The sequence below is a fragment of the Haliotis rufescens genome, unplaced genomic scaffold (genome assembly GCF_023055435.1).
Source record: "Haliotis rufescens isolate VD_foot unplaced genomic scaffold, xgHalRufe1.0.p SCAF_9, whole genome shotgun sequence".
Lineage (NCBI taxonomy): Eukaryota > Metazoa > Mollusca > Gastropoda > Lepetellida > Haliotidae > Haliotis > Haliotis rufescens.
The window spans coordinates 38,297,277-38,311,686 of NW_025964383.1; the positions used below are offsets into that span (position 1 = coordinate 38,297,277).

The 14,410-nt window shown below is 40.5% G+C and overlaps 2 protein-coding genes across 3 annotated transcripts; both read right to left on the reverse strand.

Moving 5' to 3' along the window:
- Positions 1–1,423: 1,423 nt before the first annotated feature.
- Positions 1,424–3,093, reverse strand: LOC124139550 (39S ribosomal protein L37, mitochondrial-like). Its single transcript, XM_046506710.2, has one exon. It carries the CDS (start codon positions 2,969–2,971, stop codon positions 1,676–1,678), a length of 1,296 nt encoding a protein of 431 aa, XP_046362666.2. The 5' UTR covers positions 2,972–3,093; the 3' UTR covers positions 1,424–1,675.
- A 7,832-nt stretch (positions 3,094–10,925) lies between these two features.
- Positions 10,926–14,394, reverse strand: LOC124139551 (WD repeat-containing protein 53-like). Of its 2 annotated transcripts, none has more exons than XM_046506712.2 (2): positions 14,297–14,394; positions 10,926–12,367 (listed from the first exon to the last, which is right to left on the reverse strand). In XM_046506712.2, the coding sequence occupies exon 2, from the start codon at positions 12,362–12,364 to the stop codon at positions 11,333–11,335; it is 1,032 nt and encodes a 343-aa protein (XP_046362668.1). In that variant the 5' UTR covers positions 12,365–12,367; positions 14,297–14,394; the 3' UTR covers positions 10,926–11,332. The 2 variants fall into 2 exon arrangements, with proteins under 2 accessions (XP_046362668.1, XP_046362667.1); XM_046506711.2 differs by having other exon boundaries at positions 14,188–14,300.
- Positions 14,395–14,410: the final 16 nt, after the last annotated feature.

Here is a 14,410-nt window from a genome sequence, read left to right on the forward strand (position 1 = left end):
CTTGACATTAAACCCCATTTCACCTAGGTTGGAATCAGAACACTATTTGGTGATTTGGTTGATGCATGTCATTGTATCCTAATTTCCGTAGATAGATGCTCATGACGTCATTCACTAGATTGTCTGGCCCAGACTTGATTATTTACAGACCGCCGTCATATAGCTGGAATGATGCTAAGTGCAGCGTTAAACCATCTCCTGGTGGTCAGCTATCTGTCTCAAGCATCGAACACCAATACTATCCCGTCGACCCGCGGCTAGTTACAATTCACAAAGACTTGTCAAATGGATTGTCTTGTAATATACAAAAATGTTTAATCACCTCACACTGACATTCTCAATAGCATTACTTTCATTCTATCCACCACAAATCAACACTTCAAAGCCTGAATGTCAAGTCATTCAAGAAAGTAAATTGTTTTGGCGTTTAAAGAGCTTGTGATCATCATAAGGACAAGTTTTCTGGAAGCATCTTCCCGAGGCAAGGGCGTATACTGACTATAAAAATAGTTTGCACCCTTGCTGAACATGGCTGGAATTCCCGAGTTAAATTTTGGCAGGACTAACGAGTCTATGAATAGTCCAGTCAAATGAACCAGACATCCAGTGTCTAAACAACATGAATTTCAACATGCAGATTTCAGTCGATTGCAGGATTTGCAAAGTATGTGTACTGCCAACTAGGTGCCAACAGATGTTTTGCAAGTATTTTCATGTTTTTAATCAAGGTGCTCACGTGATTTCATGCACTTCATGAGTTAAGACCCGTTTTTTTAAAACATAGATTTTGATTATCAATCATATCATCTTAGCGCCGCCATTTTGTTTGAAGCAAATGAAAGTGATAAGAGGTGGAATCTGATTGGTCAATAGGAAGGACATGGAAGGAACATAACTCATAATAGCCACTGGTGGTGCTACAATCAAGCCTGGAAATTCCAGGCAAGTTCGGCAAAGGTGGAAACTGGACTTTTGCCTTGGGAAGATGTCTGGAAGTGGATGCAAGCCATTACTACTGTGGTCATTCTGGGTCATGGTTGGTTTATTGCATGTCATCAAATGTTGAACATTGCTCATAATATCAATCACTGGTTTGTCTGGTCAGACTCATGCATTCGTAGGCCACCGTCAGGTAGCTGGATTATTACAGAAATGTTGGCATAAACAAGAAACAAAAACTGTCCTATACTGTCTGTGTTGCATAATGTTTACTTCCTGAAACATGTACCTGTTGTGATATGCATGTGTTTGCTGCACTCAGCACTGTTCCAGCTATATGATGGCTGTCTGTAAATAATCGAGTCTGTACCAGACAATCTAGTGGTTAACAAAATGAGCAACCACACAAACCATTAAGTCGCCTCTCATAACCAGTATAGATAGCACGGAACCTTTTCTAACTTGGGTTCCTAAAGGGCTCAGAAACATCCAGCTATGTTTATTACAAAGACACTGTACATGTTCAGATTTGGCAACACAGATATTTATATCAGTTATAACACAATAAATTCAGAGAACATTAAGAAGCATATAATTCTTCAACCATGTTTCTTCAGACTTGAATAAATGTCTATGTGAACACTGCACATACTCAACAATTGTCAGGAATTCCCACTACTCAAACCTATGTCCGCGTCATTAAAAAATGTGCTCTCGCATCTTCCTACAACTCAAACTAGGACCGTGCTGAATTCACTTCTGACTGGATTTCATCTGAATGAATTCCAGGCAAACCATTGAGAAACACAGCTAGAAATCTTTTGAAAACATCTGCCTCATAGTCTATGTACTTTGTCTTTTCATATTCCTCGCCTAACCACGGTTGTGAAAGCTCCTTCTTAAACAAATGATGATCCCCACTGAACCAAGCCATGTTCTTTACGCCATCTCTGGACTTAAAGTCTGCTGTGTTCAGCTGGAAGAAAATAAAGTTGATAGTCGTAGGATCCATGTTAACACACTGAACACTGACAGGTTCTGGCAGTTGTTTGACATCTATTCCGTACAGTTTCCTGGCCTGTGATAACGCTGAGGCTAGACAGAAGAGAAGGCTACGAGCTTGGCGCTGGTCTGTGCTCCAGTAATTCTTGTTGAGCATGAAGAGTGTCTGTGGAACTCCGTGACTGTGAGGTTTCTTTAGATGTGTGATTGTATCCATGCTGTAACAGCTTGTTGGTGACAGATCAATCAAGGGAGATATCGGACTTATGTCAGCCAGGGGTTCCATTACTGTTGCATCAACCTCATCTTCGTTTGCAAAAGGTTTCAAACCTTTCTGACCAGATATAAGATATTCATATAGTCCTTGAACCGACACCATGTTGTCCTCATGGAAGTAGTGGGTTCCAATATATGGCTTATACAGAAGGCGCCGATCTGTAGCAATGCTTGGATACCTTCCAGCAAGAGACTGGCAGAGACGAATCATGATGCCGAGTAAAATGGTTGATGATTTTTCATTCTTTATGCCATACGCTGCTTGGAAATGCCACCCTACTTTACGTGTGTCTATTCTCTTTGGCAGTTTGTCGCGTGTTGGATCCCAAACTTGTGACTGCATAACATACCGTTGAACAAGATTATCTTGATTTGGAATTTCAACCGCCCCAACAAGATTTTCAACATTCGATGGAAATCCGTTTATTTGGTGAGCTTTGGCTAGGATACTAGCCTGTTGAACGCCTTTCAGAAGACGAGTTTTGGGAGTGACCAGATGAGTTGGTTCATCTTGGTAGTTTGTCTGTTCTTCCATTGGTATAGGCCGCCACAAACGCGGATCGTCTTCCACTGGTGGCGTCCAAGTCACCTTAGGCAACTCTTGCGACTTCGAAGGGTCAACGATCTCAATCCCTTGGTTCAACCTATCGCGCGATATTTTGACAGGATACTCGGTAAAGGAGCCATATTTTTTCCATGCTTTCTTCCATACACGTACCATATTCCGTCTGCATAGTTCGTTTGTTAGTCTCATGTTGATGTGTTGTCACAGTTCTGCACAATAAACGAGTGTGTTAGGTCTGAATGAAGGTAGATCTACAATAACGGGCATGTGTTGAGGAGCTCCACACAGCGACACTTCCGGCATTCGCTCCATGGACGATAGGCAAAGTGAGTGTTTACACTGTTGGTGAGCTTTTATGCGTCCGACATTAACCCGCACATCTGCACGTAACCACATTCGTACATATCCTATCTTGTTATTCTTTTTTTTAACCAAACCGGCACGAATTAGTTTCGCCTTGTTTGTTTGTTGATTAGCGCCGCACTCAGCAATATTCCAGCTATATGACGGCGGTCTGTAAATAATCGAGGGTGGACCAGAAAATCCAGTGATTGACATCATGAGCATCGATGCACGCATTTGGGATACGATGACATGCATCAACCAAGTCTGCAAGCCCGATCACCCAATTCCGTTAGCCGCCTCTTACGACAGGCATAGCGGCCTTTTACGTCAAAGAATGGGTTGCTTAAGACGTATTCCACCCCGGATCTTCACAGATTGGCACGTTTCAGTCCTTAAACAGGAGAGTATTGCGTGTTGAGTCGTTCTAAAGTTGAAACCACGAGAAAAGGTTAATAATAACGGAGTACACTTATTCGTTAGCAGACTCTTTACAAAAGCTACAAAAGTATCAATTGGCTTACTTATATAGGTGACCCTTGGTCACGTGTCATGTTTTCAGACGAGTCCCGACTCACTTTGCGCTTCCTTGATAGGCGTGGTCGTGTCTTGTGACGTCGAAATGAACGTTAAGCAAATGGCAGCTGAGACCTCATGACAGATTTGTCGGGAGTTTGGTTATGGGTTGGGGCGGCATCGCTATGACTGAGCGAACCCAGTCAATCGACAACGCTCACCCCCAGCAGCACAATATCCATAATCCCATGGCCAGCTTTGAGTCCAGACCTTTCTCCCAATGAACACGTCTGGACATGACAGGCAGACGTGCGTCAACGCCACAGGCGCTGAATACTTTGGGTTTATTTGCCCAGGCGCTGCAAGAGGATTCACACGCGGAATGTCCTTCGAGTGAATGAATGTTTGACAAATCGTAGCGTTATTACACACTACTTATCCAAAAACATCAACTTTGAAATTTGTCATCTTACCCCTATCGTCCTTCGAGATCGTTAGCAGTCATAACATCAACTATCATACTTTACAACCGGTCATAATGTGTTCCCAACTCATTCATTATTATCATACAACTATTACTAGAAACTAATATCTCTTATGATTTCAGGAAATTTTTAGGTTATTCCGAGTGTGTTAATGTATAAAAATGCGTCACTAAGGAAACGCTCGGAACAAATATCTAGCCAGGACATATACGCTGAACATGGCACGTTTACAGAACCACCTATCTTCAACCAGTTTGGTGGCCTAATGGTTAGAGTGTCTGACAACTGACCAGGAGGTTGTGGTTCGATTACCATCTTCCATAATGAGGTTTCAATTCTTGTCTTCGATTTTAGAACATTGGACCACAGAAAACTTCAGCTGCTATGCATCAGGTCTTACCCAGAAAAAGTAAAACATCATTCCCGGTCTTACCCAGAAAAAGTAAAACATCATACCCGGTCTTACCCAGAAAAAGTAAAACATCATACCCGGTCTTACCCAGAAAAAGTAAAACATCATTCCCGGTCTTATCAAGAAAAATTAAAACCTCCTAAGACGTTATTACGAAAAGAACAGTAACCTCCAAAACAATGGACAATATCCGGGTTTATAAGTTATAATGTGAGAGTAAGTGAATGGTTTACCCTGCAGGCTGCAATGTTGTGTTTATTGATACTAACGACAATGCTCCACGCTGATGTGTGCAAAGACATTCAATCAACCATTTCCTACAGTGTGACCATCCAATCCTCTTTTGGTACGCTCCTACGACAACCATGGGGCACTGAGGCTCACTTTTGGGTTCATTTATTTGGGTGGGCGTTCCCAACAAGATTACGTATACACTATATGTAAATCATTATTAATTTTACTTTAACAGTTATCATGGTATAGGCAATGCGCATAAAAGAGTCATCAGATGTGCCCCCCAAAAACACCCCTTCTGTATCCGCCACCGTAGGGTCTTCGCTCGAATTGAGTTTGGTTTTGACACCGCTTTGGACAGCTGTCAGTTGAAATGTGCAGGGAAGCCTAAAGCCAAGGTCTAAGGCCAGGTTCACACAGTGCCGATTATGGCTCCCGTTTGAGATCAGACAGCCCTATGACACGAAAAGTGAAAAAGTCGGATTACTATCCTCAATGATCTGGAATGTCCTATCATTGTCTCAACGCAGTCGTATACGTTCGTAACAGAGTCCTACGGTTTGGGAAGGTCCAGAGAGGTCGGCCAAGCAGTCCCGAGAGTATGGTGCGTCCCGTAACATTCGGGAAACTCATCCGATTTTGTTTAGTCCGATTACAATCGTGACTATGTCGTGACAGGTTCTGCTGTATTGGATCAAAATCGTAACAATGTCCTGTGTTGTCTGGACGGTGTCCTGTGGATCGGGGCGCTGTCGTGGTGAACGGGCATGAATTGTTCATTGCCATTTCTTGTCGAAGGAGTCCAGATTGCGTCCAGATCTTGCCGAATGCGATCCGTCTTTGTCGGTTCACTCTCCGGTCACTATCTGATCTCTGTCGGATCGCATTCGGGAGAATCGGGACGCTGTCAGGACAGATTCGGTCGTTTTTTTACAATGCGGAAGATACAAATCGGATCAGACTCGGATTGAGAACGGAAGAATCGGACGTATTCGGCTGGAAACGGATGAATCGGGACGCTTCCTGAACAATATCTGATGGTGAATTTCCCGCCAAGAATCACAGGATCTTGATAAGACTTTTCACAAATTTTAATCGGGAATGGTCCTATCAAGGACGGCAGTAAAAATCCTGAATGTGTCACTGAGCCCTTAGACATTTATCTACGTTGGTGCAGAAAACCAATGATTATCATAAGGACAAATCTGACGTTCGAACCTACAATCGGATCATGGAAGCCCGAAGGGACACAACACAAGCATTTGAAGTAACTCCACTAGACCAATAAATTATTGTGCATGAGTAAGCGAGTTTGGAGTGAGTGTGCTAAGAACAGTATTTCAGTGATAACATAACCTGTCAGCTTGATTTTGAAGAAATGCCCAAAGTGATGCAGGTAAGTGACTATAATCATTTTGGAGAAACCCACGCACCAGTATGGTACTAAGATTTAATCAGGGCGAACAGGGATTCAAACCCAGGACATAGCTTTCTTGCATTCCTAAGGGACACGTCAGTAAAGCAAATTATAGCGCCAAAGACGACTCCGTTTTGTATGTGTCAGGACGCCCTCCATTACCCTGTGTATCTCAGATCAGCACATCCATGACTCTCAGCACAAGGGGCGGTCGGGTAGCCTAGTGGTTAAAGCGTTCGCTCGTCACGCCGAAGACCCGGGTTCGATTCCCGACATGGGTACAATGTGTGAAGCCCATTTCTGGTGTCCCCCGCCATGATATTGCTGGAATATTGCTAAAAGCAGCGTAAAACCATTCTCACTCACTCACTCAGCACAAAATATCTCTTGGTAATGATAGTAGTTTGATTGGATGGCAATTTGTAGCATTGTGCCATTCAAAGGTGAAAGGTTGGGTGAAATGGATTTAACATCGTTCCTAAGGATATTGCATTGATGTAGCATGTGCGTGCACGTGTGTGAGTGCATGCCTGCCTGCTTGTACTGTAAACTGTAGTGAGTGAGTGAGTGAGTGAGTGAGTGAGTGAGTATGGTTTTATGCCGCTTTTAGCAATATTCCAGCAATATCACAGCGGGGGACACCAGAAATGGGCTTCACACATTGTACCTATGTCGGGAATCGAACCCGGGTCTTGGGTGTGACGAGCCAACGCTTTAACCACTGGGCTACCCGACCGCCCCTACTGTAAACTGTAAAATGTGTGCCAGGCAGGATAACAACAAGCACCATCTTTTAATGTCATTTGGTATGACAAGGCCAGGGATCAAACCCCCCACCTGCTCTCTAGGTTGGTTGGTTTGTTGTTTAACGCCACACTCAGCAATATTCCAGCTGTATGAGGTCGGTCTGTAATTAATCGAGTCTGGACCAGACAATCCAGTGATTGATATCATGAGTGCTCTCTAGGCAGACACTCTATCCACTAGATTGCCAAGATGATGGAGGCAGTTGCTGGCTGCTGTGACAATTGCTGACCGCAGCAACAAACACCATTCCCTCACTTGCTTATCTTTCAATAGGATCTCAGACAAAACACAATTTGATATTTATGACAGTATTTTTCAAATTTTATTATCAAATGTTTAACAATACATCTAGTTCACACTGTTTAGTCACCTTACAACATGTGGTTGGTTACTTTAACATATAAGATCTGAATTGGATTTTTCAAAACAGTTTGACAATTGTACGACTGAGACAGTGCACTGAAGTCCTACTCTGTTTACAAATCGCATCATGATACACAACTGCATAAAATTGCACTACCTTATCAAATTCAATATGAACATGTTATTGGAAGACAACACAAATAATGATCAGTATAAAAGTATGCTTGATGCTTAACACAGCTCTCAGCAATATTCCAGCTACATGACAGCAGATCAAGTTTCATAATGTACTCAAAATGTCATGAAATACATCATAAAGTGCAATGTGTATCATGAAATTAAGTCTTAATATTGTGATGCATTGGTGCATCATTTCAGCCTTACATAATTACTCCTTCAGGTTGTAATAATACCGATTCCACAGACGTTTTAAAATGGCGAGGACTAGTTCCCTTGTGGTTCCAATTACAGCAACAATTCTAATTCAAATGTCTTGAACAGAGGTAGAATTGTTATTAATAATAAACATATTGCCGCGATCCTATTTCTACATAATCGGCACTTTTTCTGAGACCAGGTTGGTTTGAGTTTGACCGAATGAAAATCGCTTTTATTTTGACTTGGCAGTAGACTCCAGTTCTTGCTTGATGAAAGTGCAAATTATTGAGTTCCAGACACAAAGTCCACATTCCTCTACTTGCCAGCATATTTTATTCTCAAAGTACAGCATATGTTCATGTTCATGCATAAACAACTATAAACAAAAACACCAGTCCCACCGAGTACATTGGCACTGTGTTTGCGCAAATTGTCTTTTGAAGCCCAAGATATTAATTTCTTGAAATGAGTTTTACTTATACACGTATACTTAAATAAACAGGCAGAGCCTATCCTTACTTTGTGGCAAGAAAAACTGCCAATCTATCAAAGCCAAATCAGGTGACCGGAACCACGTTCTAGTTTTCAAAATACTAAAGACGAATTACATTGGCTCTTTATAATGTCATACCTGTATGGCCAAGAAATACACTTGTGTTTCAAGGTAACATGCCCATAGTGAGTGAGAGGGTATGGTTTTACGCCGCCTTTAGCAATATTCCAGAAATATCACGACGAGGGACACCAGAAATGGGTTTCACACATTGCACCCATGTCGAACCCAGGTCTTCAGACGAGTGCACACTTTAACCACAAGGCTACCCAACCACCCCCCTCACAGTGAGTGATCAGTAGATAATGTCACAAAGTGAATTTGTGGCTGAACTTGAATGGGGCGTTCTTTACAACTAATTACAGATGTGATACAAATTTGGATGTATTGAGCTGGTTTAGTTGTGAGAAACACAAGTATAACTATACTACTCAACTTTTGATAGGGATAATCAGATATGCTAGATATACTTAAATATACACTTCACATATTATGAGAATCATTTTCATGTATCATCGAAAGATACAAATCACCTCAACTGGGGAGTAGTATATATAATCCAGATACTTCACATTCAATTTCAAAGAAATAAATATTATATACACTTGGCTAAATTGAAGCAGTCAATTACAAAAAGCTTGAATAAACTCAAGTTATATTAGTTTGCTGGTATATGTAAATTGTTAAATTCAATTAGTTGTGGTATACAGATTAACAAAAACATGCTTTGCAGGACGGATGATTGTAACTCCTCTTACAATCTACTCCGAATTACATTCCGCTCTGATATCGGACATACCACTAGACAAGATACATGTTGATAACCATAGCAACCTGTGCTTCACATCCACATCAACCAAGGGAGATAACTAGTGGAGCAATTTCACCCTGACACCACACATCACCACCTCAACCCTTCACAGGAAAATAGATTGATGGTGATGATTTTGTAAATGTCAATACCACCTCATGTACTGTTAAAACAAATCATCAGTTTGGGGATAAAATAAAACGTGTTTTATTACAAAACAATCCTATTTTTTAAAATACAATCGCATAAAATCATGAAAATGATGAAACAAGGATTTTGATGAAATATTTTCAATTAAATACTGATATTCTATGGCTGTCAACAATTTTTGGTATTACCATTAATACTGTAATAAAGGTGCATGGTTTAACCAAAGCTTCTTCAGTTAAGGCTATTGTGAGCCACTCGCAGTAATTTCATGGTGCAAAACTTTCCAGATTTACAGTATATTCAAATAACAAGAAGATGTAACACACTGGATATTGTATTTAAGTCGCAGCATGGACCTGAAGCAGAAAACGAAGTAAAAATAATGATACAATAGCTTCCGACTGATAAAATTACTGATAAAATTACCATGTTTGTTTGTTTGTATGTTTCTTGTTTAATGCCGCACTCAGCAATATTCCAGCTATATGACGATGGTCTGTGAATAATCGAGGCTGGACCAGACAATCCAGTGATTGACATCATGAGCATCGATCCACGCAATTGGGATACGATGACCTGCATCAAACAGATCAGTGAGCGTGACCACCCGATGCTGTTACCTCTTACGACAAGCATAGTCGCCTTTTACGGCAAGCATGGGTTGCTGAAGACCTATTCTACACCAGATCTTCCCGGGTCTGACAACGGTAGCCTGGTTTCACGCTTCTTTTGGCCATCTATGCAGCAATGCATGATGAACAAGGGGAGACAATCTGACTTTATCTTTGCATACCACTAATGGCATTATTATGAACCTAATTATTATTAATAATTGTGCATGAAATACAGTCTGGGACTTTAGACACTGGTCCAAAGCCCTGAGTCTAGTAAAGCTTCTTCTGGTCTAGTAAGATCAGCTCATGCTAGTCCTGCTAATGCTAAAATCTACTGACAATAATGCCAAATTACAAGTTCCGGCTGGTAGACTTGTTGATCAATCATGCTAATTATGTAAATCATGGGTGGGCGGTGAGGCTGATCGTGCCCAGAAATGTAGGGTCATAAAAACTTTCAGGGATCAAGACCTCGGACCCATGGCAATCTGAAGCATGTTGTTGCAATAACATTTTGTGTCAGAACATAGTATGAAGACACTTTGTATTCCATTATTTAGTTTATGGACTCAAATTTTCACAATTGAGGAATAAACTAAAACGTTTGAGATTATTTACTTTTAACTTCACCATCTTCCCGAGGCAAGGGAGTTAATTGTATAAAAGTTTAGTTTCCACCCTTGACAAACTAGGATGGAATTCCGGAGTTATATTTTGGCTGGACTAACGAATCTATGCATAATCCAATCAAAATTGCGTAACGAACTAGACATTCGGTTTGTAAACAACATGTATTTCAACATACAGATTTCAGTCGACTGCGTGATTTGCAAAGCATGTGTACTGTCAACTGGACATCAACGTCAACAGGTATTTTGCAAATCTTTTCATGTTTTTATTCAAGGTGCGCACATGATTTGATGCACTTCGCGAGGTAAGACCTGTTTTATTAACAACATAGTTCTTGATTATCAATCAGATTGTCTTGACTGGGCGCTGCCAATTTGTTTGAAGCAAATGCAAGTGATATGAAAGGTGGAATCTAATTGGTCAATGGGAGGGACATAACTGGTGGGAATAGTTACTGGTGGTGCTACGATCGAGCTGGGAAATTCCAGCCTAGTTCAGCAAGGGTGGAAACTTGACTTTTATAGTCAGTTAACTCCCTTGCCTCAGGAAGATGAACTTCACGAGTCTTTTTCAAAAACAGATATAATTTTTTAAAACCATACATGTATATGCAATGAAAATCGTTGAAGATTTGCAAGGAATGGAAATAACTATTTCACTTATCTTTTTTACATACATTTTTCTCTCTCTTTCTTTTCATCCAATCATAAATACTTTAAAGAAGCCATTCTAAGAATACCACAGTTCCAATGCTTTAGTAAATGAAACTGTCAGCCAGAGTGTGGTTGGAAAAGGCCATTAATTGGAAGAGAGACTCAGTGTCATTCTGTTTGTTCCACTAAACTAATGACAGCAGCGATATGCGTGATGTCTGATCTGCAGCAGCGACAAAATTCTGCCCCGAGACCGTGTACGGTTTCAACCAGTTGATCTTAGCACTGTGGTTGATGGATCGTATTTTACAAAGCTCTGAAATAGTGGCATTTTTGGTGTCCAAGGTGACCGATCCATGGCCGTTGGTTACCAACTGATGTTCTTGAGGTTGATATTGTTCCGATTTGTTCAGGTCCCACAGTGAGATCTGACAATCATTTCCGCCTGACACCAACACATCATCGTTGAGGAAGCTGACCTGAGAAACCCCTTGACCATGAGCATAGAGACTGAAGATCTCTCGTATGTGTCTCCGGGTCGTATCAAACACCTCGATCTGGCCATTTTCCAGTGCACACGCAAGATATTTGCCATTGGGTGATGTGTCGATGTGATGAACGAACGGCGGGTTCACCATATAGGCCGAAGCATCCACGTTCGTTACCTGCATTTCCTGCATGTTGAACTGATTCAGGGCTTTCAGCTTGGCAAAGTCCCAGTGAATAAGTTTACAGTCCAAGCCCCCACTGTACAAGTCCCATGGCTTTCCTGGTCGGAAATGAAGCGTTGAGCAAATGTTTGTATGTTTATTACGCAAGGTTTTAAATATTTTTCTTTCATTGACATTGATGACTTTAATTTCACCGGAATCATCACATGCTGCTAAAAAGTCCTCTTTGTCATCCATTTGAATTTGATTTATCTCCTCTTGGTTGTACTGAAAAGTGTGAATGGGAATCTGGAAGTCGGCATCGGTATCAAATATCAGAACTTCCTGTCCAAATGCCGCAAACAGGACGTTTGGTTTTGACTTTGAGAACAGAACGGAGGTGCAATCGGTGTCTGGTTTGACGAACTTGTCGAGGAGTTCCCCCGATGAGAGGGACCAGAGGCACAGCTCACCGTTTTCACCTCCGGTTGCTACACGCGACTTTGTGGCCTGGACGTCCACACACTGGGCAGTGGCGGTATGACCGCCGTTCAGTACCTGGGCCATTATCTGTCAACACAAACAGACACCTTAGCATCCTTTGTTGACATGTTTTCAAATAACATACAGATATTATCTCTTTAGTAAGAAGTATCTTGCTGAAGTACTGCTTACTGAATATACATTTTAACTCTCTGACTCTTCACAAAAGTTGGAACTGCCTTTTCCTGAGATAAGATTTCTGTAAATTTACCCTCTTTAGAATGATTACAAGTTAATCAAAACATCCATCTCAGAGCTCAAAGAATCTTGATACACTTTATAGCCATCATAATCTACACAAAGGCCTTTTACAGTCCCACATATTCTCATCGAGTCCCAGCTTTCTGGGACTTGTGGTTCCCGACATGAATTTTTAAAAACACTTTAAAAAGACATATATATATCTATAAAATTGAAGAAAAAAAAAGAAAAAAATGACAGGCATGACCTTGGTACCATAATTGTGCTTGACATCATATCCGTTTTGAATTTTTGTGTGTGTTCATTTTTGTTAAAAAAAAAATTTTTTGTTAATGCTGGTTCTAGACAGCCTTCAGATGTTTCAGTTTTATATCTGTAGCTGAGAATATGACCTATTAAGCTTTCATTCAATCACGGATATGGCAACAATACAGCCAGCTATCCTGACCTCTTGACAGTCTGTAAAGTAAACATTTTTTTATCTTCATTCTCTTGGTCTTCCCTGTAATGCACACTTAGATCCAAACATATTGTTTGTGAAAACGTTCAATCTCATTAAAATCAGATCTTAGTTTTCGCTACCACTAAACAAAGATCTGAGGACATCCCATTACGGGTCACGTCAGAACGACCTTTCGCGAATTTTGACCGACCAATGAAATGACTGACAAGAAATCGACATTAGCCAATCAGAAGGTAGCTTTCTCGAGCTTTACGAGACTAGTTTCAAACTGGCGACTACGCTTCGAAACATAATTTGACGTATTCTTGATTAAAAAAAATTAAAACTGACAAGAAGAACATTCTGGAATGGCTTATAGATGGCCTAGATTGTATGGGTATAATCATTAAACCCGTAACTGTTGTTCGGAATACCCTGTGTTAAATATTTCGTGGTTGCATGATTAGAAAACACATTCCGACAGTCACTTTTATGATCTGGTAAGCGACGCTCTGATTGGTTGGATGAAAGGTCGTTCTGACGTGACCCTTAACGGGATGTCCTCAGATCTTTGTTTAGCATAGCGAGAACTAAGATCTGATTTTAATGAGATTGTGAAAACGTTTGTTTAGTTTTCGGTACGATATATTCTCACAGACAAGCAGGTATCCACTACAATTTTAAGAAAAAGGGAAACAATAACAGTTCGTAAACAGTAGCCACTGACACTTGTGTTTTCATTATTTTAATCAATAAATATTTTCACAAAAGAAATGATTTTGTTTCGAAATTTAACAAACGTGAATTTAAACGTCAAATTAAGTTTGAAAAGGACTATCAATTAAATTTAAAACTGTCACCTACATTAGATTTTATCCCCATAATGTGTGCCTAAGTGCATTAATTATGAAATAAAAAGATTAATTATTTATCCCTCTAAAACTGTCACTGCACAAACATAACAGTGCGTTTAGTGGTAACATTAGAAAATAATTTTTAAATATAATCAACGGAATCAATGGCGTTTGTCGAGAAACAGAGATGTCATTTAAAACATGTTGATACTGAAGTGAAGTATATTTCCAGGTCTCATGGTCGTGCAAGGGTGAAGATGTTTATGAAAAATGTTGGTGACAATTTGTCCTCCTTGATAAACATTAGTTCTCCAACAATATTTAACCGTCTTAAATTCAGAATAGCTTACTCGATTTGCATTGACGAAGTCCTATCAGCACTAAGACGCAAATATATATTCTGATCAAGCCATTAGTAGCTTCTAACAGTCCATGTGCCCGGAAGGAAGCTTCACTTACATTCGGAGAATATCGGGAGGGAACGTCAATATTTCCGTCATTGTACTCCGAGATACATAAAAACAGACAAGAAGGTATAGAATGTAAACTGGGTCTAGTTCATTAATACGAAGT